Source organism: Phyllostomus discolor, chromosome 4 (assembly GCF_004126475.2).
Source record: "Phyllostomus discolor isolate MPI-MPIP mPhyDis1 chromosome 4, mPhyDis1.pri.v3, whole genome shotgun sequence".
Classification (NCBI taxonomy): Eukaryota; Metazoa; Chordata; class Mammalia; order Chiroptera; family Phyllostomidae; genus Phyllostomus; species Phyllostomus discolor.
The window spans coordinates 209,148,422-209,171,081 of NC_040906.2; the positions used below are offsets into that span (position 1 = coordinate 209,148,422).

Below are 22,660 nucleotides of genomic sequence, written 5' to 3' on the forward strand. Positions count from 1 at the left end.
TGAGGCTCTTGCCTCTTCCCAAGGAGTAAGTGGGGGGGGGCAGCTGGCCCCACCCCGTCTGCAGGTGCGCTGGGACAGCCCCCGCGGAGGCCAGGCCCCACCATCAGCCCCCCCCGCCCCAGGGAAGCCCCCGCAGCCTGCCCTCACCTCCTGCGGGTGACGGTCTCGGACTGCCTTGTGGAGTTACAGGTTATTTTCAAGAGGAAATAAAAACACTGTTTTGGCACCAAAACCTCAGGCACTAATTTCTCTGATGTAGGTGGTCGTGTGTGAGATAGTGATTTAAAAAAAAAGTGACATGAAGCCAAATGGGCCAGGGTTTCCTTCCCCAGGTCCCTTAGGTGTGTGCGCCTGGCAACCCTGGTGGGCACGACCCAGCCCTGGCAGGTCATCGGGGCTCTTTACAGAGGTCACGGTACAGAGACCGACACACGGGCCAGTGCCGACCTGGGGGGCACGCCAGGCGCGGTGAGGGGGGAGCCGTGGGCGGCAGAGCCGTGACCGGAGGGGTGTGTGAGCGGGCGGTGGGTTTGGAGTGGAACAGGAGACCCCACGGTGGGGAGAGGGCCCCTTCGTGGGTGACGTGCAGTGACGGCTGGCGCGCCGGAGCCTGGGCCAGGACTCGGGTCCCCAAGATTGGGGTGGGCACAGTCCCATCCTGTTTTAAAGAGAAGGAAGTGACCACGTTCCATCAGGGAAACCAATCAAATGCTGAAGGGAGGGGCAGACGCCGCCTCGGAGGGCGGCCCCCCCCCCCCACTCCTGGGGCTGCCCTCTGCCTCCTCAATGGAAGGGAGTCGGGGCGCTGGCCTGTGGGCGCAGGGAGGGAGGGACTCCGGGAAAGAGCACCCTCCTTCCACGGAGGCCCCGGGCCCGGACAGAGAGGAAGTGCTGGAGCTGGGCCACCGGGCCGGTGTGTGGGCGGGGCCTAGAGGTCCAGCAGACCCCGTTAGGAGGGAGAGGAAGAGGCAGCCGGCAGTGCCTCTGGCTCCACCTCCTTGAGGCACGGCTCCACGGGCAGCGCCCTGGGGTGGTTTCGTGGGCGGGAGTATCCGTGGGGCCAGAGTGGGAGGGTGGCCCAGGCAGAGTCTCGCTGATGGCAGGGCTGTCCCCCAGGCAGAAAGTGGGGGCCACCTCACGTGCCACTTGTCCCCATCCTGTCCTCTCGGTCGGTGAACGGCCTTCGCTGGCTGTGGTCCGCTCCGCTGAGCTTTCACCCGGACACGGCCCCGTGACCCCGGGGACGGGCTGAGGGCCCTGCAGTGGGGACCCGCCTGGGCCCCGGCACGAACGTGCGGCCCTAGAAACACGTTTGTTCCCGTTCCCAAGGACCCCGGGACGGGCGAGGACTTTCCTCAGGGTACTTCAGGGTGCTCTTCTGAGGCTTTCCGTGTTTTAAGTGCGTTCCCCGTTTCAGTCTGGTTTCTTGGGAGATTGTAAAACATGCGACAGCCAAACCCACGGTTGGTGGCTGCCGTCATTGTCAGGCTTGGCTGTTTCCAACAGCCGACGTCCCAGTTTGTCGCGTTGTAGCGGAGAGCGGGTTGTTCCCACGGGCTAGCTCGATGCTAGGGAGGTTGGAAGACGCCTTTTTGGTTCTCCCTCGGAAAGAGGTCACGAGGAACTTGCTCTTGCTCCTCAGAGAGCGGGCGGAGTCGTAGGTCAGAGTTCGCGGCCACTGTTTGTCAAGTGTCAACCCTGAAATCGCTACAAGACAAACCACACGCGTAGGAAGAGCGAGTGGGGGCCGCCAGGCCGGTCCTTGGGGCCCGGCGACGTGCCTGGTGACGGCCCCTGGGGGCCCGCGGGCCGCGTCCTCCGGCTGCGTCTCGGGACCCTCTAGAGTCTAGACCTCAGACCTGACCCGGAACCCACAGAGCACGTTGTGCATCAGTGAGATGACCCCGAGTTCCTTCACGACCCACGCTCCCTCTCCGCCGCTCCGGCCCCTGTCATTCCGCCCCCTGCCCGCCCCTCCCCCACACTCAAGTCCCTCCCGGGGGTCAGTTTGTGGACAGAGGGGCCTCAGCTGTGCAGCACCCCCAGGGCAGCAGTCTCACCCCGGGCTCCCGCATCCTTGCCCTCCCGCCAGGACAGCGGGCACCGCCGGGGCACCTGGCCCCACCGCCCGCACGGCCGTCCTCCTTTGCTGGGTAGCGGTCTGAATTGGGCTGAGCTCTTCTCAGCGCTGGGTCCCCGGCTCACCCCGGTCCCTCCCTCCCTCCCTGTCCTGGGGCCGTGCTCAGCCCTCTGGGGACGGCGTCCCGGGCCCCCCACGGGCAGCGCGTGAGGGGAGCAGCCCCGAGCACGTGGGTGCTCTCGCGCCTCGGCGGGCCCCTGGGCGTGTCCCGGGTGGGGGTGTGCGCTAACCTGTGGGCTGTTTGCAAACCCGCAGCCTCACCCGCATGCACACTTACTTAACTTACTCTCGTGATTGTAGTCTCCTTGCAAATGTTTTCCGTTCTGAATTCAGATGATGCCTCAGCCCCCGCGCTGGACACTCAGCCTCAAGGAGACGAAGAAGGTGAGCGGGGCGTCGGGGCAGGGGCGGGGTGGGCGCGCCTGCGGACCGCCACGCTGCTCGGGCCCCCGTGGCCCTCTCCCCGTGAGCCCCCCCGTCCCTCCGTGGCCATGTGTGCTTCCACAGGGGTGGAGCGCCAGGGTGTCGTCTGTAATCAGACTCCGTGGGCGGAAGCTCTGTGACTTGGATCATGTAAAACAGCTGTTTCTGAAGCGCGAGACGGCGTGTGCTGCCGCTCTGCCCACACGCCCCGCCTCTCGCTGGGGCGCGCCGCCACGTGCTGCCCGGCTGTGCCTCGTCACGTCACGGGCAGTGCCCCTCAGGGCCACCGGCCTCGCAGCCACGGCGAGCTGGCGTTCCTCCCCTCAGGCTTTGGCGTCTTGTCTCGGGTGTTTGCGAACATTTCACAAGTTTTCGGGTCACGGGGTGTGACGATGGGGGACGGGGCGTGCACGTGGCACACGGGTCTGAGGCTGGCAGGCACGGTCGCACCGTGCCGTGCCGACAGCAGCGATGAAAACGGCAGTGGCAGCGGCGGCAGCTGATGTTGGCGCGGCCCCAAGAACCAGCCTCGGTCCTCAGAATCCCGCTGCATGGGCGGGCGTGCTGAGGGAGGTGGCCCAGGGCCGCCAGGCCGCTGCTGGGTGAAGGTGGGGTGGGGCTGGCCGGCCTGCGTCCCTGGGGTCTCAGGCGTGCACTGTGGCCACCCCCCAGCCCCCCCATACACGTGCGGTGCGCCCGTTAAACAGGCGCCCGAGCAGATGTGTTCCCGACACGGCTGGCGCGAACCTTCTCCCTCGCACGCTGGGCTCCGTGCTGGAGCCTCCGGCCGCGTGGGAGCCCGTGTTTGCACGAGTGTCCGTGTCCCCCACAGGGGTGTCGTCCCACACCGGGCTCCGCGCCAAAACCCGCTTCTAGGCCCCCACGGGGCCTGTCTGGACTCGCACGACTTTTATTTACCCTTTCTGGTGCAGGAAGGACAAGATGTGCTAAGACTTGAAAACTGTGTCTTGTTACTTCTTACTGTCCATTGTGCACAGTTACCTGAACTATCTTTAAGTGCACAAGATGTATTTGTTTGTTCTGTTGGCTCCTCCGGGTTTGGCTCCCTCCCGAAGCCTGTGAGAGGTTCTGTGTTTTCCCGACAAACTGAAAGTAACGATGGTTCTCTTCTGCTCCGTCAGACATCGCCTCGCGCTACCCCACGCTCTGGACCGAGCAGGTGAAGAGCCGGCAGAACAAGACCAACAAGCACGCAGGTAACACCCCCGTCGGCTTCGTGCTCTCTGGCCCCGGGGGCAGCACGGGCTCCGCCCCGGGCTCCACCCCGGTCTCCAGCCGGCCGGGCACGTGGTTCTCGTGACCGGCCCCCAGAATGTGGTTCGGATCCGGGTGTTTTCAGCAGATTTTCTGCAGTCTTCACAGGCTTCTCTGTATGTGCCAGGCGAACTATCATTTCAGATGAAAATGGAAATGTCAGTATTTGACAGTGAGTGTTTGTTTTCGACCTGATTTCAGTGATGTCCGAGCACTCGACTGACTTAGTTCAAAGTCCTGGAAACTGAGTGCTGGCTTCGCCGCAAAGCGGCGTGTGAGGGCTGCTCCCTTTGAGGACGGCCTGCGGGGACGACGCCCGGGGGGCAGGCGAGGGGCGCCGTGCCGCTGCTCCGGGACGCCCCGGTGGTCCCCTCCGCTGGGCGGCCCGCCCATGGCCTGCCACCCCCGCGGCCTTCTGAAGGGGTCCCCCGGGATTAGTGAGAAAAGGCAGCCACTCCAGGGCTGAAGAGCTCACACCGGGCTCTCTGAGGCCGGCCCGAGCGGGCAGGTGCCGATGTCTGCGGTGGGAAGCGGCCTCAGGGTGGAGCTCCCCCCCCCGTGGGCACCTGCGTTCCTCCCACGTGCGTTCTTAATGCCCGTCGACGTGAGGCTCAGGCTCACAGGTCTCGTGAGCGTTCGGGATGCAAGGAGCAGCCTGACTCTCGTGTCTCCGTCCTCTGCCTCTTCATGCATCCCCTGAAAGGACCCCTCAGACGGCGCCCGAGTCTGGCCGTTTCGGTGGTTGCCTCGGAGCCCCGAGACCGGGGCTGCATGGTGGCGATGTCTCCTCATTTACTGCCACGTGGCGATGTGGCGGACCACCTGCGACAGGGCAGAGCTGGGGCTGGTGGGACCGGCCCGTGGGCTCCTCCCGCATGGTGTCTACCCTGTGACGCCCCTTCTTGCAGCTCCAACCCGTGTCCTGCCCACACTGTGTCACCCTGTCCCTGCCTGGCACCGTCCTGGTCCCCTCTCTTGTGTGGCCAGCCAACAAAGGGGAAACCCCAGAGGTGCACATGTGTGCACGTGTGTGCGAGTGTCAGGAAAACTTAAAACTTGTTGATGGGATGGCAGCTTTTTCTCAGAAATCACTGCTGTCGGTGAACTTTGCCGGCGCCTGAGGGCCGGACCCGTGCACGTGCCTCTCCTGCAGACCTCGGGGGCCGAGCCGTTCGGTTGGGTCTTACCACCACGCCTGCCGAGGTCCCCTTGCTGGGTTTGCTCGTGCACCCCAGAGGTCAGCACGAGGGAGGTCAGTCGGAACACCGCACGTCCCAGACTGACCGCTGGGTCTCGGGCACGTCTCAGGGGACGGTCCCTGTGGCAGGGCCCCGGCTGATCTGAGAAACCAACGCGATATGTTGTGTGCCAGGTCTGGACAAGGGCATCGGCCCTTCCTTTAAATGTCAGGGACCTTTAAGAAGGTTGTATTTGTTGTTACGGACGGGGCAAGGGGTGGGGGGAGCAAGAAAGGGCAGGAAAGTTGAACAGCCTTTCACTTGGCGGGCCGGCGCCCAGCCCACGGAGCTGCACGGCCCGGGCACCTCAAGCTCGTGTCTCTGCGAAGGCAGGTCTGGGTGTGGGCCGGGAGCTGCTTCGGGCTTGGACGGGGCGGCCTGCGCGCTCTCCTGGAGCGAGCGTGCTTCCCGCGCTCCAGCCTCCCTGGTCGGCGCCGTGTTGTCAGGCCTGAGTGACGGTCGGCGGCGGCTAGCCCACACGAGCCCAGTGGGCCCGAGGGTGCCGTCTCAGGGGGCCCAGTTAGGTGAGCCACCCGGCGCCGTCACTTGGTTACTCAGCCCGACGAGGGGAGCACAGAAGGGCGACGGCGAGCTGGGCTCCGGCCCGGGGCAGGAGGTCACCTGACCGTGTTGGTGCTCCCCACAGCGGTCCGGCCGCCGGTGCTTTCTGGGGTGCGGAGGAGTCTCACCTCGCTGGAGCTCCAGGAGGTCAGAAACAGGGTCTGATCCATCAGGTTGATTGACCGTGGAGTGGCAGATAAGGACGGGGTTTACACAGTGACCGCTGCAGTCACTGAGATTTCAGACGTCAGAAGAGATGGATTTGTATTTCACTTTCATTGTTGAAGGGCACTTTTACTAATCATCTTTGGTCTCTAAGTAGACACATTTATTGGACAAAGCGTAAATAGTTTGGCTTGTTTATTCTGTGGCTGTGGAAAATCGTGTTTGTCTATCAGTAAGTCGCCTCTTGGATGACCCAGGCCCCTCCGCAGGTGCAGGTGCCCAGGCCCAGCAGGTGCCCACGGGGTCCGTCGTGTGAAAGGGGGTGGGGCAGGCACGCGGCCGGCCTCCCCCGTCCGCGGCTCCGGCCGAGGGTCAGAGGTGCGGCTGTCCACCTGCACTGGGGCGGACCCTCCGAGGGGAGCGGCGGACGTGGAAGGGACCGTCCTCTCGTGCGTCCTCCTTCAGAAGAGGCCGCGCGGGGAGCCCACTGCTCTCCTCTGGCGTTTCCTGTTGTCCATTCGAAGGGCCGCTGTTCCCCCCGGGCTTCCGCCAGGACGTCCACCACTGGGGTTTCACCAAACACACCGCCTGCGGCTGCCCCGAGGCGCCCACGCGGCAGGGACGCGGCCAGGTGTGCGAGGGCGTTCGGGGACGGCCGTCCGTCAGAGGGGCCGTGTCCACAGGGGAAGGCCCAGCGCTCCTGCGGGCGTGTGTGCGCGGCCGGCTCTGGGGGAGCGCCGCTCATCCGACGAGACACACTGTCTCGTCAGCAGATAGAATTCACTCATCGGTCACACGCTGTTTTCCTAAGGCACGTTAAACACTTCCCCGATTTCTTTCCCTTAAAACCGGTCTCAAATGTTAGGAGAGGGAGTGTATTCTGTGTCCACTGGATGAGGCACTAACGCCAGGGCAGAAGGGCCAGAGCCGCCCCAGACGGACGAGCACCGTGCGCTGCACTCGGCGAACAGGGCGCTTCGCAGAGCAGAAGCTCAGGGGCGTGGCCCTGGGAGGACACCGAGGGGAGGGGACGCCACCTTCCGGGTGAGGAGGGGTCGAGGCCCGCGGGGCGGCCCCAGTCCAGGTGCTGCCGGCTGCCACTCACCGTGGCCACGCGGCGCATGGAGAGGGGAGCTCAGGGCGAGTGACCGGTGCCATTCACGGGAGGCCGGCCTTGCAGACGCCTGGGAGAAAGACGATTCCGTGGGACGCACCGACTGAGAAATAATCCTTAAACAGTGTGTCCTTGATCATTTATGTTTGTGATTTTTTGGGGCTTCATGATGTTTTGTTTGTAAAGAGAGGGAACAGGTCACTCTCACACTGTTTTCAGGGGCCGTAATCTTTTGCAAAAACTAAGAACCAGATTACTGCCGTCGTATTGTTTTTTTTCTCTGAGCGAACAGGTAGCTTAAATTCATGCCAAACGTGGCCTCAGTTTCTGTCGGTTGATGAGAGCTCTGGGTCTAACGCCGGGTCTGCCGTCACACGCAGCTCCGCGTAAGAAGCGGAGGGAGTCACGGAGGGAGTCGCGGACGGGCTCCCGAGCGAAGAAGACCCTCTGCAGACAGGTTTGCACGAGGAAACAGGAGCCAACGTTGTTGGAAATACGTGGTGCTAGCCAGGACCCACCGCGGGAGCTCGGGGAGGACGGGGCGACCCGGGAAGGTGGAGGTGGGACTTGGGAGCCAGCGTGGCCCCCAGGGACGACTGAGCCTGGACTCGGGGCCTCACAGACAATGATAGAAGGAGAACGCCCCAATCCCGACGACGCTCAGGGACGCTGAGGGGCCCGTCGTTGCCATGGCTCAGGGCGGTGGCCGTCAGCACCATCTGTCCGGTTCCTCCCAGTGACGGGCGAGCTTCCGGGGAGGCCAGGCTCTCAGGGAGGCCTCAGGCCCCGGGCGGGACTTCACAGACTGTGGCCGCTGAAGGGGAAGGAGCCATGGAGACCACGTCCCTGAGCCCTTGACCTCGACAGCGGAGGGGGTGGGCGTCGGGAGAGGCGCCCTGGCTCACCAGGGCGGCACTGGGGCGGTTTCTGGGCTGTCGCGTTCGCTGGGAAGAAGCCAAGTTGCACCCATCTGCACCCCGAGTCCCAGTGGGCCGAGAGCCACACACAACAGGGGTGGAGGCTGGCGCGGCCTCCGGCGGCGTGGGTGATGCCGGAACCGGGAGCCAGGACTGACTGTCTCCTGTCCAGCCCTCGCTAACGGTGCCCGCAGGGCCAGTGGCCGACCCTCCTCGGCTCTGCCCTCAGCGGGGCTCTCTGGAGTGCCCAGCCCGTGTCCAGCCTGGACATGCCCAGGGCTGCCCTCCCCCTCCCTGATCCCTAGGGTGTACCCCCTCTGGCTCACCCTGCAGCGCCGCCATCTACCCGTGTGGCCCGCTACCTCCCCGAGGAACCCGCCCACTCCAGCCCCTGCCCTCCGGTGCAGGGACGGCCGGGCCCTCCTGACTTCTGTCTGACAGCGCGTCCGCTGCGGGTCCCGTTTGCTGAGTGTGTCGCTCGGCCCTCCCTCGGTCCCCCTGCAGCCCGTCCCGGCCCGTGTCTCGGCGGAGGTGCCCAGGGCCGGAGGCGTCCGGGTGTCGTGCCGTGGCCTCTGAGACGGCGTCCCCGGCTGTCCCCGTCCCCCCTCAGTGGCGCACACAGTTGGGTGACTTTGCCAGGCGGCAAGTCTCCCTTGCTTCAGTGTCGGTGTTGATTTTAGGTGCTCGCTTCAGGTCTCTTTCTCAAGAGGTTTTGCCCAAGTAAGTAAGACCTGAGTGCTGCGAGGAAACAGATCGCCTGCTAAGGCTTTTTTTATTTCACTTTACTTTCACAGCCAGGGGCACGACTGTGATTACTTCAGCAGTTGACGACCGCCCCCTGCCCCCTGCCCCCAGCTCATGTCGCGTTGGGCTCCACGGCCCCCAGGCGCCCACGTGCGCCCCTGTCGCTGCGCGGGGCTGGTCCAGAACCTGTGTGGGGCCCAGGCGGGGGCCCCCCCCAGACACCCCCCCAAAGCGCGTGTGGCTGGGCTGTAGACCCCAGGACCCGTGCGGGTGCCCCGCCTGGGGCCCCTCAAACAGAGGCCCCGGCTCTGCCAGCCCTGAGAGCCCCCGGCCCGCCCGCCCACCCCACCCCACCCCACCTTCCTGGTAAAAGTGTGTCTCCTTCCCCCCCGCCCAGCGGGTGGATGCCCTGTGCCTCCTGCTCTCGACGCTGCTGCCCCCTCCGCTCCCTGCGGAGCCCGTGGGGTTTCGGGGGACCCCAACGACGGCCGTCCCCTGCGTGTGCGCCAGCCGTGGCTGCCCCACGCCCCAGGGGCCGGCCGGACCAGCCGTCCCCTCCGTCTGCGTGCGGCTTCCGAAGCCGTGCCCGTGTGTGAAGTCTCAGGTTTAAGTGCAGGATTGCACACACAGCTGGGTCCCAGCCAGACCCTTAAGCTGTGAAGTTGGGTCGTTTGAAGAGGCGAAAACACTCAGAACTAACTGGAGCAGCTCCTCTCAGTGTGGACTGCCGGGCGCAGCCCAGCAGTGGCCGCGGGGTGAGTGGTGCCGGGGGCGGGGCGAAGGTGTGCGGAGACAGGGGCCGGAAGCCACGGGCGAGCGGCCCGCTGCCCGCAGGAAGACGTGGCCGGCGCAGGGTCTCGGCCGAGGCCCCTTCGGGACGCCGGGAGGAGCCGGTCATGGGCCGCTCCCCCCTCTCCCACCAGGTGGACGTCCAGGTCTTAGCTGGACGGAAGCCTCCCTTCACGGCCTTCTCCGTCGGCCGGGGTCTGGTGCTGCCGCCGTGGAGGGCAGTGCCCCCTTGGAGAGGAGCACAGGGCCCCAGCGGATGTCCCCGAGCGAGAGCCGGAGTGGCAGCTGTGCCCGGCCCTGCGCCCCCAGGACAGTCCGGGTCTGCAGCCGGGGCGGGAGGACCCCGCAGTCCGGGGAAGGGCTCAGGAAGGAACCCCGAAGACACGTCCTTCTCAGCGGATGGCCGCCCTGGGACTGCAGGGACGCACACGACACTCCCCGTGACACAGCGTCCCTCCCAGGGGGATGGGGACAGGGGGACGGGAGCCTCACGCCCACCGCAGGGCTGACGGTCAGGGGCGTGACTGCCCCACCCGGCCAGGTAGAGGAGGGTCAGCACTGGGAACGGACGGCCGACAGCTGGGGGCCTTGCAGCCCCTTCTTGGTGGGCCCGGGGTCTGCGGCTGCAGCCCTCGCGGGGTGACCAGCGCAGGTGAGGGGTGGGGAGCTGGTGGGGCCAGAGTGGGCACGCTCCTCCGGGGCCGGTGGGGGAGGAGCTTGGCTAAGGGGCCTGCGGGCTCAGCCTCAGCGGCCGTCTGGGGTCCCGGGGGACGGAGGGCGGAGCAGCAGGGGCAGACCAGACACAGCCCTGGGGTCGCACCGTGGGAGGGCGGCACACATCCCGTGTCCCTGTGACAGGTGGCCGTGACCCGAGAGACAGCCTTGGACCTCGAGGGCCCCCAGAGAGTGGGGCTTTTCTGGGGAGCGGGGAACATTCCGACCCTTCTTGTGCGGCGTCCAAGTGCAAAATCAGACTGTTTTCCCAACCGTTTAAAAATAGCAGCGGCCTGCTAACGCTGCCGAGCACCACGGGGACAAACACGTCTGGTGCCGCGCCTCGGCGACCCCCGACGTTTCCGCGCACGTTGCCCCCCGGGGGGTGGGGGGCAGCCGAGGGGCCGTCCCGGTGTGGACGCGTCCCAGGAGGTGTCACAGGGGGTGGCCGGGGGGTCTGCACGCGGGTTGCTGCTCGGGAGCTGCGAGGACCTGACGGGGGAGGGGCTGGGGCGGCCCCAGGGGAGCTCGTGGGTCCCGGAGGCTGGGGACAGTGACTGTGGTGGGGGAGCAGCGGCAGGGTCTGGGGAGCACCGTGGGGAGTGGGGTTCCATATGGAGGTGGAGGAAAGCGGGGAACTCGGGGAACGTGGGGTGACTTGGTCTCAGGTTTCCGAGAGCGATGGCGGTGCAGGTGTCGTTGAGGAAACGCTTTGGACAGAGAACGTCAGGTGGGCTCTCCGCAGAGACGGCCCGTGGGCCGGCGGGGGACACGGAGGGCGCTCCGGGGGGTGGCCCGCCTCCGCCCTGGCTGACGGCGCCCTGCCCCACCCCCAGCCTTCGGGCCCAGGACTCAGGGTCCGTCCGTGGGAAACAGCCCCTCGGGCTGCGGCTCCCCTCGGGCCGGCTGGCCGGCTGCCGTGGGGACGAGTCCGGGGCAGGCGCGTCAGAGCGGACCCCGAGGCCTTTCCCGTCCTCTCAGAGGCGCTGGCTCGTGACTCGAATCCAGGCCTTGACTGTTGGGAGCCGGTCTGACCTCGAGCTTCCCGTAGCCTCCGGGCACCACTTTCCCAGGGCTCCCAGGGCCTGGGGCTCCCAGGGCCTGGCGCGCCCGGTTCCACGGTGGCCCCGCCCCTCTGGCGGGGGAGGGGCTCCCCGCCCAGCCTGCCCCCGCTCTGCAGCCCGGGGGAAGGCAGAGCACCCCGTGGGGGCCCCGGTGACACCCACGCCACCCCCCTGTCACCAGGGCCGAAGGGGACAATGCGGGCCGCTCTGCTCCCGGCCTCGGTGCCTGTGACACTGCGGTGACGGGCCCAGGTCACAAAGCGTGTCTAGAAACGAGCCGCCGTCTGCCGTGAACGCGCTGGCACGGCCAGTCAGCCCGGGCCCCTCCCAGGCGGAGGCGGAGCCGCGGCCGCCCGGGGCCGCTGGGCCCCTCGCTGACCGTGGACCTGTGAGTAATTAGGTTCCCCTGGAACTATGATTTCTGGGCCTCCCCCTCCAATCTGCCATTTCTAGAAAATCAGGTCCTAAATGGCCTCCTTCTGATTTTCCTTGTTTTGCTTTTGATCATCTGAATGTTGCCCAATTATAGAGGAAACCACAAAAAATTCCGTGACTGATGAAGACAGTGTGTGTAAAAATTAAGTAATCAATTCTGAGAAAAAATGAAAAACCCATATGCTGAAAGAAACCTGGGACAGACAGAGACACGGGCGTCACCACCATCTGGGAACCTGTTGGAAACACACGCTCCCGGCCCGCGGGGCCCGGCGGCCCGGCCGGGGACCCCGGCTCCCCTCTGGTGCCGTCACCGCATCTGTAGGGTGAGGACAGGGCCGCAGCCTCGGAGCTCCCGGCAGCTCGGCTGTGACGTGAGGAGCGTGCCGCTGCAGCACCCCTAGGGGCTCTCAGTGGCCGGCCTCCTGCCCTCTGTGAGTGGGAGTCTGTGGAACAAAAACCGTGGTTTTATCCCTGAGTGTTTCCGCGCGTGAGTCCCGTTCAGACCTCAGAGCCCCTCCCCGAGCGGCCTGCGCGGGCAGCTGGACTTCCAGGGCCCGCCAGCAGGGACGGCAGGGGACCCCCAGCTGCAGAGCAGAGCGGACGTTGGGGGGGTGGCGTGCCCCCCCCCCGACCCCCCGTGCCTGCGGGCACCGCGGGCACTCAGCACAAGCAGCGCGGAGGCCCGGGGCCGGCCCCGGACTCGGCGTCTGACAGGGGACCGCGAGGGCGCCTGGGCGTCCCGGGGGTGAGCGGTGGTGGCACCCGACGGCGGAGGTGCCCGCACCCGTTCTCACTGCGGGTGACGGTGACGCTGCAGTGCGCACAGGGCACGTGCGTTCTCAGGGGTGGGTGTCCTCGAGTTGTGCGGGTGCACACCCAGAGGAGCGGCTGCTGGGCCCTAGGGCCGTCCAGTCTCCGTGTGGGGGCGGGGGGCCGTCTGTTCCCACGGGGGCTGCTCCGCCTCGGCCCCCACGGCCGTGCGGGCGGCCCCTCCCCCGCCTCTGCACCACGCACCTGCCGTCTCGTCGTCTCATCGCCGGCAACTGCTGGGCTGTTTGGCATTGCTGCCGGGTCCTGCGGCTGTTTCCGAGTTCCGGGCGCCAGCCCCTCGCTGGGGGGGCGGGGGGGGGGCTGCTTGCCGGTGTTGTCTGTTCCGCTGGTGCCTGTTGCTTTGTTGGTGGTTTCCTTCCGTTTTTCCCAGCAGTGTTTTTTGTTTGTTTGTTTACAGTGTCTTACACGTATTTTCACCAATTTAATCCTAAGAATTCCATTTATTTGTTATTGCAAATGACGTTTAACCATTTTGTCTTTCCATCGTTTCTGCTAGTGTACAGACACAAGCCATTTTTGCTTATTAATGTTATGTCTTGAGATTTTGTTACAGTCACTTATTAATTCTTGCAGCTTCTTTGTAGATGCTTTAGCATTTTTTGAAAAATACGCAATCCTATCATGTGTGATTAAGGACAGTTTTACATTTTTGTGTTTCAGATCTTTGTCTTTTTTAACTTTCTCTTTGCACCGTCTGGGACCTGTGATGTGGTAGGAAGTAGAATTCATGAGGTTATTCTCAATCTTGGAGTGAAAGCAGCCATTGTTGTATTAATAAGCTTGATGTTAGCTGTAGGTTTTGGTGTAATTTGCTCTTCGAAACCCAGGGGCTGTCTTCCCTTCCCAGGTCTCTGAGGGCTTTGCCATGTAGCTAACCCTCATGGCAAAGGTGAGCAGCTCACCTTCGTAAACGTGGACACCTACGTTTTCTTTTCCTGAAAACGGTGGCTTTGCTGCGGCTGAAACGTTTGCTTTGAGGCCACAATGTGATCACAGCGTCTAGCAGCTCAGACAGTCCTGTACGTTCGTGGGGTACCGTCTCTCCTTCCCAGTCCTCTCGTGTCCTGTTCCGTGGGCTCCTCCGGACCGTCCTCTGAGGCCGCCGGGCTGGCGTGACGCCGCCTGGCAGGTGCCCCCGCCGTGGGAGCGTGCTCCCGAGTCCAGAACTCACGGGGAGCCGTCAGTACGGACTGCGAGAACGCATGGGCAGCGATGCTCCCAGGAACTCAGCAGCGGCGCTGACAGTGGGTGCGAGGCGAACTGGGGGGCAGGTTCCACACGGGGTCCTCCGGCTGGGCCCCGGCCCAGGGCCGTAGACACAGGGAGGCCCTTCGTTCGTCCGGGCTCTGCTGTCCAGGGCTCAGATCAGCGGGGCGTCACCGTTGATAAAAACCAAATGCTCAGCCCTCGCTGGCCTGTTTGAGAGTCAGAACTCGGTTACTTCAAGTCCTTAACCTCCAGACCAAAAACAATCTGGCCTGGGCAGCGAGAGCCTCAGGGTCGGCTGGAGGCACCTCTGTGCCCCCGGAGGGAGTGCCCACCTGGCTGGGCGGGCCCACCCGATCCTCTGCAGGCCGAGCTGGGGCTGGGCAGCTCTGTGACGGGCCCGAGGCCTCCTGGAGGGGTGGCGGCCCGCGCTGGGCGCCGACTGTGAGCTTTAAGTGACCCCGGGGACGGGCTCTGAGATCAGCCCCCGGCACACTGGCCGGGGCCCGCACGATTTAGCTTCCGCTTGCTCGTCCACCCCGAGGGATGGAGGCCGGCTTCGGAGGCCAAGGTCCGGGGCCAGGGGGCCCGAGAGGCCCCACTGGTTCCTGCGTTCTCCCAGGGCGTCCGGAGAAACAACGTGCCCTGGAAGGTCACCGGCAGCCGTTGGTGACACAGTGCAGGGCTGGCGCCCGGCCCGCCGAACAGATGCAGCTGCTCCGTGACCTCAGTGTCGGGGTCACTAGGTCTCATCCGGCGTGCCGCGAAAGCAAGCTGACTTCACTGTCACGCCGAGGGCTGATGGTCACGCTGCGCTGCGTGTGCCGTGGCCACTGTTGCTGGCCAGGCCGCCCTGGGCCCCTGAGTCGCCCGAGGCCGGTCTCAACGTGGCCCGAAGCCACAGGCAGGCCGGGGTCCCCCCTGGGGCCGGCCGCACCTTCAGCGAGCGTTGGCGAGGAGACTGAAAGACACCCAGGACGCTCCTTGGCCCAGCCCAAGTGCAGCGAGGATGTCGGAAAACGCCGACACCCAACCTGTGCCCAAACCAGCCTGACCGCCTGGCGCAGCCCCCGTGTGGGCCGCACGGCCTGTTCCGCACCTGGGATGAGGCGGCAGCTTCACGGGGCGCTTAGGCCTGGGGTGGGGGCGGGGATCTCAGGTCCGATCCGAGGGCCTCGGTCGTCGCTCACGGGGCTTGTGGGAGCCACGGGTGGACCCCACATGTACCGAGTGCACAGTGGCGCGGCCGTCGAGGCGCCTGGTCTGCGGCTGGTGGAGCTGTTGCTAGTGGTGGGGGGGGGGGGCTCTGGACAAACAGGCAGGCGCAGGCGGAAAAGTGAAACCGTCTCTTCTGACGTGAACCGTGGCTGCAGCTAACGTTTGTCTCCGTTTGCTCTCACGTCCAGACTCTGAGTTCAGAGTTTCTTCTGCACGTGCGTGTCTCCAGCTGCTCACAGTTAGTCATGTCCTCAGCGTGTCGGCGGAGGGGCCTGCCGTGTGTGTGTGTGTGTGTGTGGGCACACGCGTGTCCCCGGTGGATGACCGGGAAGAGGCAGCAGGCGCTGGTGCTCCTGACCCTCCCGGCTGCCCTCCCGCCCCCCCAGCCAAGCCCTGTCTGGTCCCACCTCCCCGGGACGGGCTCCACGTGACCAGGCTGCGTGCTCACGCCTGTGTCCTCCTCCCCAGCGTCCTCGTGCGACCAGGAGCAGCAGTCGGCCCTGGAGGAGGCCCGGCAGCCCAAGAACGACAACGTGGTGATCCCCGAGTGCGCGCACGGCGGCCTCTACAAGCCGGTACAGTGCCACCCGTCCACGGGCTACTGCTGGTGCGTGCTGGTGGACACCGGCCGCCCCATCCCCGGCACCTCTACCAGGTAAGGGCCTGCTCGGGGCCGGCGAGGCGGGGGTGGGGGGCAGGAGGGCAGAGCCCCCAGCTCCCACCGCCCCCGCCTGCGCCCCCACATCTCTGAGCTGGGTGTCTGCAGACCCCTGGCTTTGGCTGTGGAAACGAGAGGTGCCCACCCCTCTGAAGGTCCCCGGGCACCGACTATGTGGCGACAGCACATCCAGCCCTCGCAGGCGGGTCTGCTGCTTCATGCACGCTGGGCGTGCAGAGCTGGCTCTGCTGTCCAGGCCACGGTGGCTCCGAGAGTGTGCCACGTGTTGGTGGCGGCAGAGTCGCCGCCACTGCACAAGCGGGAAGAACCGACCGCCCCTCGTGGCCGTCTGTGACACGAAGTGTGTGCACCCTGCAGGGTCCACGTGGAACGGGAAGCACTGGAGGCAGAGACAGCCACGCTCTCCGAGGCCCCCGGGCACCGGCACCCCCTCGGGGCTGCGGGGCGTCGGCAGAGCCGTTCCTCCCGGCCCCCGACGGGCACGGGCTTTGCTCGCGGAAGTGCTGTCCCCGTGAGTTAGAGTGTGTCTGCGGCCTTCTGCTACACGAGCCAACCTCCGGTTTCTCATAGATTCGTGTACAACTAGTTTACAGGCATACGACGGTGTCCCGTGTGCTGTGTACCTGGGCCCTGGTTCTGCCCGGGGGCCCAGGCCTGAGCAGCGCAGCACGCCCTGAAGGTCCCCACCGTTGCTCATGAGTGACCACCGGGCGTTTAGAGGGACACCTTTTCAGCAGTTTGGATGAGATTTTCTTTTCTGCCCCTGTGCACACGCCCTCCGAGAAGCCCTCCTTGGGAAGCGGGGTTCTGCACACTCGGGACACCGGGGCGCTGGCTGCCGGCCCCGGCCGCACCTCTGGCCGGGGAGGCGCCGCTGGCAGACGGCCCCCCAGCTCCGGCCAACAAAAACCCTGAAGCTGTCAAAACCAGAGCTCCTCCAACCGGCCCAAAGTGATGAGATCAGCATCTAGGAGCTCACCCCCAGAACCCGCTTCACCCACTTCGCATCTGACTGGACGAGGGGCAGTCAGCCCTCCCCTCCCCCCTCCCCCCCGGCCTGACTCTCTGCCCAGCCCGATGGCGGCTCCACCAGGGAGACCAGCGCCAGGCTCCCGGGCCCTGCTCTGCCTGCAGGACAGAGCAGAGCACGGCTCTCTCCTCGGAATTCCAGGAACAGCGTTAGGTCAGGAGGAGACCCCTGGGCTCCCGCTGGGTCTCGACCTCACTCACTCGCTCGCTCACTCGTTCGTCCAGTTGCTCGTTCGTGGTCGCGGGTGCTGGGGGTCGGCAGCTCCAGGGACCGAGGAAGGAGCCCCGAGCAGCAGGCGCGTCCTCCCTTCTGGGGGCTGGGCCTCCCACGGGGGGACGTCGGGGCGCGAGCAGGGGTCCCGGCGGGGCTGCTTCCGCAGCGGCAGAGCCCCCACACCCCACCAGCCTCGACGTGCGCCCGCCGACACGGCCCAGGGGACTCGGAGGGTCGGACGGTTTCAGCCGCTCAAGTTCAAGGACGTGCTTTTGTGTGCCTCTCTCCGCTCGGCCGTTTCCACTCACCGGCTCGCCCGGTGGCCACTGCGTCCCCTGCAGCCGTGACAGCAAAGGTCCTGCCTCTTTCTGACGGGAAGGAGCGCCTCCCCCACTGGCCCTCGGCCCTCAGTGGACGTCCCTCATCTAACCGAGTGAGGGCCGTCCACACGGGGCCAGCACCTCGGCCAGCTCTGGTCAGAGGCGTCTGTGTGGACAAGCAGGACTTCAGATATAAGCGACTGTCTGTATTCGTGCCTGCCCCTCGGACGTAAATAACGAGGGAGCAGATGACCTCACGTCAGAGGGCGGGCATGGAGGAGGCTCCTTTTCGGGGGATAACGCATTCGGTGACATTTCACCGAGGACAGTCCCGCAAACCCCCACTCTGACACCCCTCATGCCCCTGGACAGACTCCCCTCATGGTCACAAGACGGCTGCAGAGAACCAGGCATCTCATCCAGATACCACAGTGCTCGGAGGACACATGGCCCATCTCTCCCTTGCCTAGGAGCCAAAAGCCTTTCGGAAAAGTCCCTCTGGCGGATTTCATTCACGGATTATTGGTCACAACTGGATTATACAAAGTAGCTAAATCCATCACTGGAAAGAAAACTGGAATTGGTTTAAATTGGACTCCAGGGATGTGAGGATGCTGGGAACTCAGCTGTCGACCTTCAGGCTGTCTGGTTGGCCGGGCCAGTGCCGGTGCCACGCCTCACGCGCCGGCCGCGGGCTCTGCTGCGACTGCAGGGCGCAGAGGCAGGCGCCCCGAGCTCCTGCCACCGTGGGAACGCCCGGCGTCACCGAAGTGCCGCTCTCCAGGGTTTCCTCGGGGAGGCGGGTCCAGGGAGAGACTGTGCAGTTTTGGTTTATACTTGGGTAGAAGTTCAAGGTTTTGTTTTCCTTGATTGTCCTCTATTTTACGTTTTCCAATGGGGAAAGACAATTAAAAACTCAAACGCCCGTAATTAGCCACAGACGTGAAATGCATCATCACCGAGAGCCGGCTCTTTCTCCTCCCACCTCCAAGCAAGACGACTGAAACCCGCGCATTCTGTGGTCGACTCGTGCCGAGGACCGGAACCGGCGCCGTTCGCCTGGGGGCAGAGAGCGGCCCCCGGTGCAGGGTCCCTCGTTGGAGAGAAACGGGAGGCGGGCCGGCCCTCACCCCCTCACCCCCGACCCCCCCGGCTCCCCTGCTGGCTTGGGTCAGGCTGACCCCGTGGCCGTGGCTTACAGCTGGGCTGCGGCAGCACCGGGCACCCGTGGGCGCCCACACCGGGCACGGCACAGTGGGAGCTGGGGGCTGGCGGTCCCCTCCTGGCCGAGACGGTGGTGGCTGCGCTGGCGCCCAGCGCGGGGGGACTTCCCTTGCCCTCTCCCGGACGGGCCCTCCCGCCATCAGACTGTGCACCGTCCCCCTGCGCCGGGCTGCCCGGCCTCAGGGCCACCAAGCTCCCTGTCCTGCAGGCGCGGGACCCGGGGGCGGGACCCCGCCTTCCTCCGGCAGCGGGCTTGCCGTCTGGCGGGCACCCAGGCAGCGGGCGCTCGCGCTTCCCTGGCACAGAGCACAGCGGCGGGTGTGGACGCCGAGTGTGAACTCCCGCGTGGGGTGCGGGGCTCTCGCTGCAGGCCCCGATGCGGCGTGTCTGCCCGGGCCGGGCCGGTCGCTGAGTGCTTCCCGAGGGGGAGAACGCTGTCCCTCAGGTGGATGTTTCCACGTCAGCCTCGGGGCCAGGACTCCAGCCCAGATCTGGAACGAACCAGTGTGGCCCTGCCGTGACTCCACTGACCTCTTTCTCCTCCCCTCCACCCCCCCCCCAGGTACAAGCAGCCGAAGTGTGACCACACGGCCAGGGCCCACCCGGCCAAGGCGCGGGACCTCTACCGGGGCCGCCAGCTGCAGGGTGAGTGGGCTGGCCGGCGGGGGAGGGGTGGGAAGCACGGACCGCTGAGCACTTCCTGCGGGTCAGGGGCAAGGAGGAGCCCCTGTGGCTGTGTCCCCCACAGTCAGCCCCCTGGAGGAGGCTGCTGCCCGTCCCCGTGGGGCCTGCTGGCAGGCAGGGGCCTTGGCTGGGGGGCGGCAGCCCAGCTGGGGGAGCCGCCGGTCTCCCACCCAGTGTTTCAGGGGCCGGGGCGCTGCCCCCCACTTGGGACACCCTGCAGCGTGACTCCCGAGCCTGCACCCCCGCTGTTCCTGCTCCCGGAGAGGGAGCCGGTGCAGGAGCCCGGTCCCACGCTGCTCTGGAAGGGGCGCGGCTCTGTGAGACGCCGGGGCCTGGGCTCCGTGGACCCCGGGCTCCGTCTGCCGGGCATGTGTCACTGCGGACAGAGGCCTGTGGGACAGTGAAGGGGGCCGTGGGGTTAGTCTCACAGCTGTTGGCAGCGCGCTCATGGGAGGGTGTTCTCGGGGCGGCCTCTTCCGCCAAGAAGCCCACGCGTGTTTGCGATGCACCGGGAGGGTTGCTGTGCCGCCCGAGCCTTTCCCCGGCACTCGCCACCCCCCCCCCCCCCCGCCGCCGCCTGCTTCCCAGGGCCACATCGTGTGGGGGTGGCGCCTGAGCCTGGGCAGGCAGGGGCCGCGGGTGCCTGAGGGTGCCGGCAGCTTGGGCCGCCTGCCACACGGGGGCGTGGAGTCAGGACTCTGACAGCGCACGGTGGGCTCGACGGCATCCTCGAGCCGCTGTGAAGCGTGTTGCCATCTGTCTCATTCTGACTCACCCTGGTCTCCCTGGAGCATGCTCCAGCCAGTGGCGGCGCTCAGCCGGAGCCTCAGAGACATGGCTGCGTCATGTCCTCCGCGAAGAGCACGTGTGACCGGGCCTCACATGGAGTCTCGATGAGTCCCTGTTCAGGGAGTGCACGTGGTTCCCGTGTTGTCTTGTCGGCACTGTCACCGGCAGGGAAGGGTTTGAGGCCCGGCGCGTGGAGGTGCTTCTCTCTCCTGAGCAGGGAGCGGGGGGCAGGGCAGCTGTGGGGCCGAGTGCCCCCCGCACTCCCAGCCTCGTGCAGGGCGCAGGACGTGGCGCTGGCGGGCCCGGTCTGGGGCGGCCGTCCCCGGGCCCTGCTCCCCCCGAAACGCTTCCCCAGGGGTGCGGGCCCTTCCTGCTCCGTGTCTGCCATGTCTGCCTTTGGGGGCGGATTCGAGGAATCGGTCGGGGACGCGGTTTCGTCGCCTGGGCCTCCCTCGCCACGTTGCCCCTCGTGTTGAGTGTCATGAACGGCCGCTCTTTGCGTCTGGGTGCGGGGAGCCCCCCGGGGGGGTGAGTGCAGACACCTGTGCACTGAGCACCTTTTGTGAACCTGCCGTCTTGCCGTGGGAGGGACCCGCTTTACCGCTGCGTCGACCGGAAGGGCGAGCCCTGCCCCGTCAGCTGGTGAGGTCTCCCGCCTCGGAGTCAGGGCTCAGTGCTGGTGGGCAGCAGTGACCCTGCCCCTGGGGGGTCACCGAGGCTGCAGGCACTGTACGGGGGCCGTTGGCTCTCCCGCGCCGGCACCACGCTGACCCTAAGCGGCTCCCGGTAACGCCGCAGGGGGTTGTGCCGGGGAGCCGCTGGGAAGGAGCAGCAGGGCTGTCGGGACGCTCAGGGCTCGCTCGCTCCCTCCGGGCGCGGTGAGAGCTCAGTGACTGTGCGCCCACCCCAGGCCGTCGGGGCCGTGGAGTGTGACCTGGGTTGTAGAGTGGCAGATGGCTGTCAGGGCAGCGGTGAGTGGATGTTCACAGGGCTGTGGTTTTACAACATGCAGGCAGCCTGTCCCCTCCTTCGGCCCGGTGCTGTGTGTTCAAGTCCTCGAGAGAGATAAGGACAGGGAGATAAGGAGAGGCCGTGTGTACAGCGAGCAGTCGAGCTGAGAAAAGGTGGGGTAGGCGTTTGGGAAGACGGGTGTCTCTGTGTGAATGGAGAGCCTCCCTTAAGTCACATCTGTTGCTAAAGGGAAAAGGAAAAGGAAACTGGCCGGGTCGGCCTCTGCTGGACCGCGTGTGGGGCTGGGCTGCGAGGCATGGGGTTGCGGGGGACGGAGCCTGCAGGGGGCATTCTGGAGACCCCGCTGAACCCTGGAGCCAGGCCGACCGCCCTGGGCCCAGCCAGGCCTGCCCCTGGCTGCGTGGCCCCAGAGCCCAGGTCACTGCTCCCGCATCGGTGTCCAGGGAGACCCTGACTGACGGGGAGCCGACTGGTGTGACTCCTTCAGCGTCGGGTCCTCAAGCTCTCAGACACATGCCTGGTCTACACGTGGTCTGGTTCATGACGCACGTGTGTCATCTTTAACGAGGCACTGCGCTCCACCGAGTCGGGGACCCAGCTGTCCTGACGAGGGCCGCCGCCCCTCTGAGAGCCAGAGCACGGGGCGGCCACGGGGAGCCCCCGGGGCGCAGGACCCTCGGCCGAGACACACACACACACACGGGAAGGCTCCCGTCCTCCACTTCCTCCCACGGGGACAGCGGGCGGGGGTCGTGCTTGTTCGAGGGTGACGCGGCCCTGGTGGCGGCGGGCTCTCCGTGCCTGTCACCTGCTCCTCGGGGGTTGGAGCCCTGTCCCCTCCCGGCTCTCCCCCGAGAGCGGCCTCAGTGGCTCTCTGATGAGTGTGTTTGGGGACGAGGAACCCGGCCCGGAGGGGCACCTCCTCCAGCAGCCACCGCGTACCTGGGGGACGGGCATGAAAGGCGCCCGGGAGAACCGCGCCAGCGTGCCTCCCGACGGCGTCCAGCAAGCTCACGCCCAGCGCGTCCCCGGCCACCGTTCCCAGGAGTCTCCACCGCGGCGGCGACACCGGCCTCGGGCCTCGCCGTGGGGGTCCCGTGGGCTCCGACAGCCGTGCACACTCTGCTCTGCTCCCCTCAGGCTGCCCTGGCGCCAAAAAGAATGAGTTTCTGACGAGCGTCCTGGACGCGCTGTCCACCGACATGGTCCACGCCGTCTCCGACCCCTCCTCCGCCGGCAGGTAGGTGGCACCGGGCCGCAGAGCCAGGGGCTGGGGAGACGCCGCCGTGACCGGGGGAGACCCGGGGAGCCCGTGCGTCCCCCTCTGGGCCCTCGCTGTTCGAGGCCCGGCCGGCCGCCCTGGGCGCCACACGGTGGGCGGGGCGGGGGCCTGTCCCCAAAGGGAAGGAGCCTCCTGGGCTTGCGGGTGCTCCCGCGGCGGGTCTTTGTCATGTGACCAAACCACCGGAGACGCCGTCCCGTCGGGGACACAGGACGGCTCCCTGGGGCCCCTGCAGGCGGGGCGGACGGGCCCTCGGTCAACAGTGTGGTGCACTGGGACGGCGCTTCCGAGCGGTGGGCTGGGCTTTACCCACCATGCGTGACACCGTTCCACTCTGAGTTCTCCAGGCGTGTCTTCTGTGGGAAACCCCAGGCTTAGCGCAAAACTGCCGCCTTAACCGTGTGCGGTGGTTTGAGACCCGACCCCGCTCGGGGCCCGGCTCTGGAACGGGACACCTGCCCTCCCAGGGCCTGGGAGGCCCACGGGGACGGGCTTCTCATGTCCCGAGAGACATCTGTCCGTCCGTCTCCTGCCCCTGACGGCCAGGGCGAGGGGCCATTTTCCGAAGGAGACCCTCGCGTCTTTGGTCCTCTCCCCCGGCTCCCAGCCCCCCCCCCACCCCCCCCCGCC

At 66.3% G+C, this 22,660-nt stretch overlaps 1 protein-coding gene across 1 annotated transcript in view; it reads left to right on the forward strand.

Moving 5' to 3' along the window:
- Positions 1–22,660, forward strand: part of SMOC2 (SPARC related modular calcium binding 2) — a 97,803-nt gene that overhangs the window by 43,000 nt on the left and 32,143 nt on the right. Inside the window, exons 6-10 of the mRNA XM_036024990.1 lie at positions 2,474–2,524; positions 3,706–3,780; positions 15,306–15,492; positions 18,866–18,948; positions 21,889–21,988. Coding sequence (XP_035880883.1) covers positions 2,474–2,524; positions 3,706–3,780; positions 15,306–15,492; positions 18,866–18,948; positions 21,889–21,988 — 496 coding nt within the window. The remainder of the gene's footprint in view (positions 1–2,473; positions 2,525–3,705; positions 3,781–15,305; positions 15,493–18,865; positions 18,949–21,888; positions 21,989–22,660) is intronic.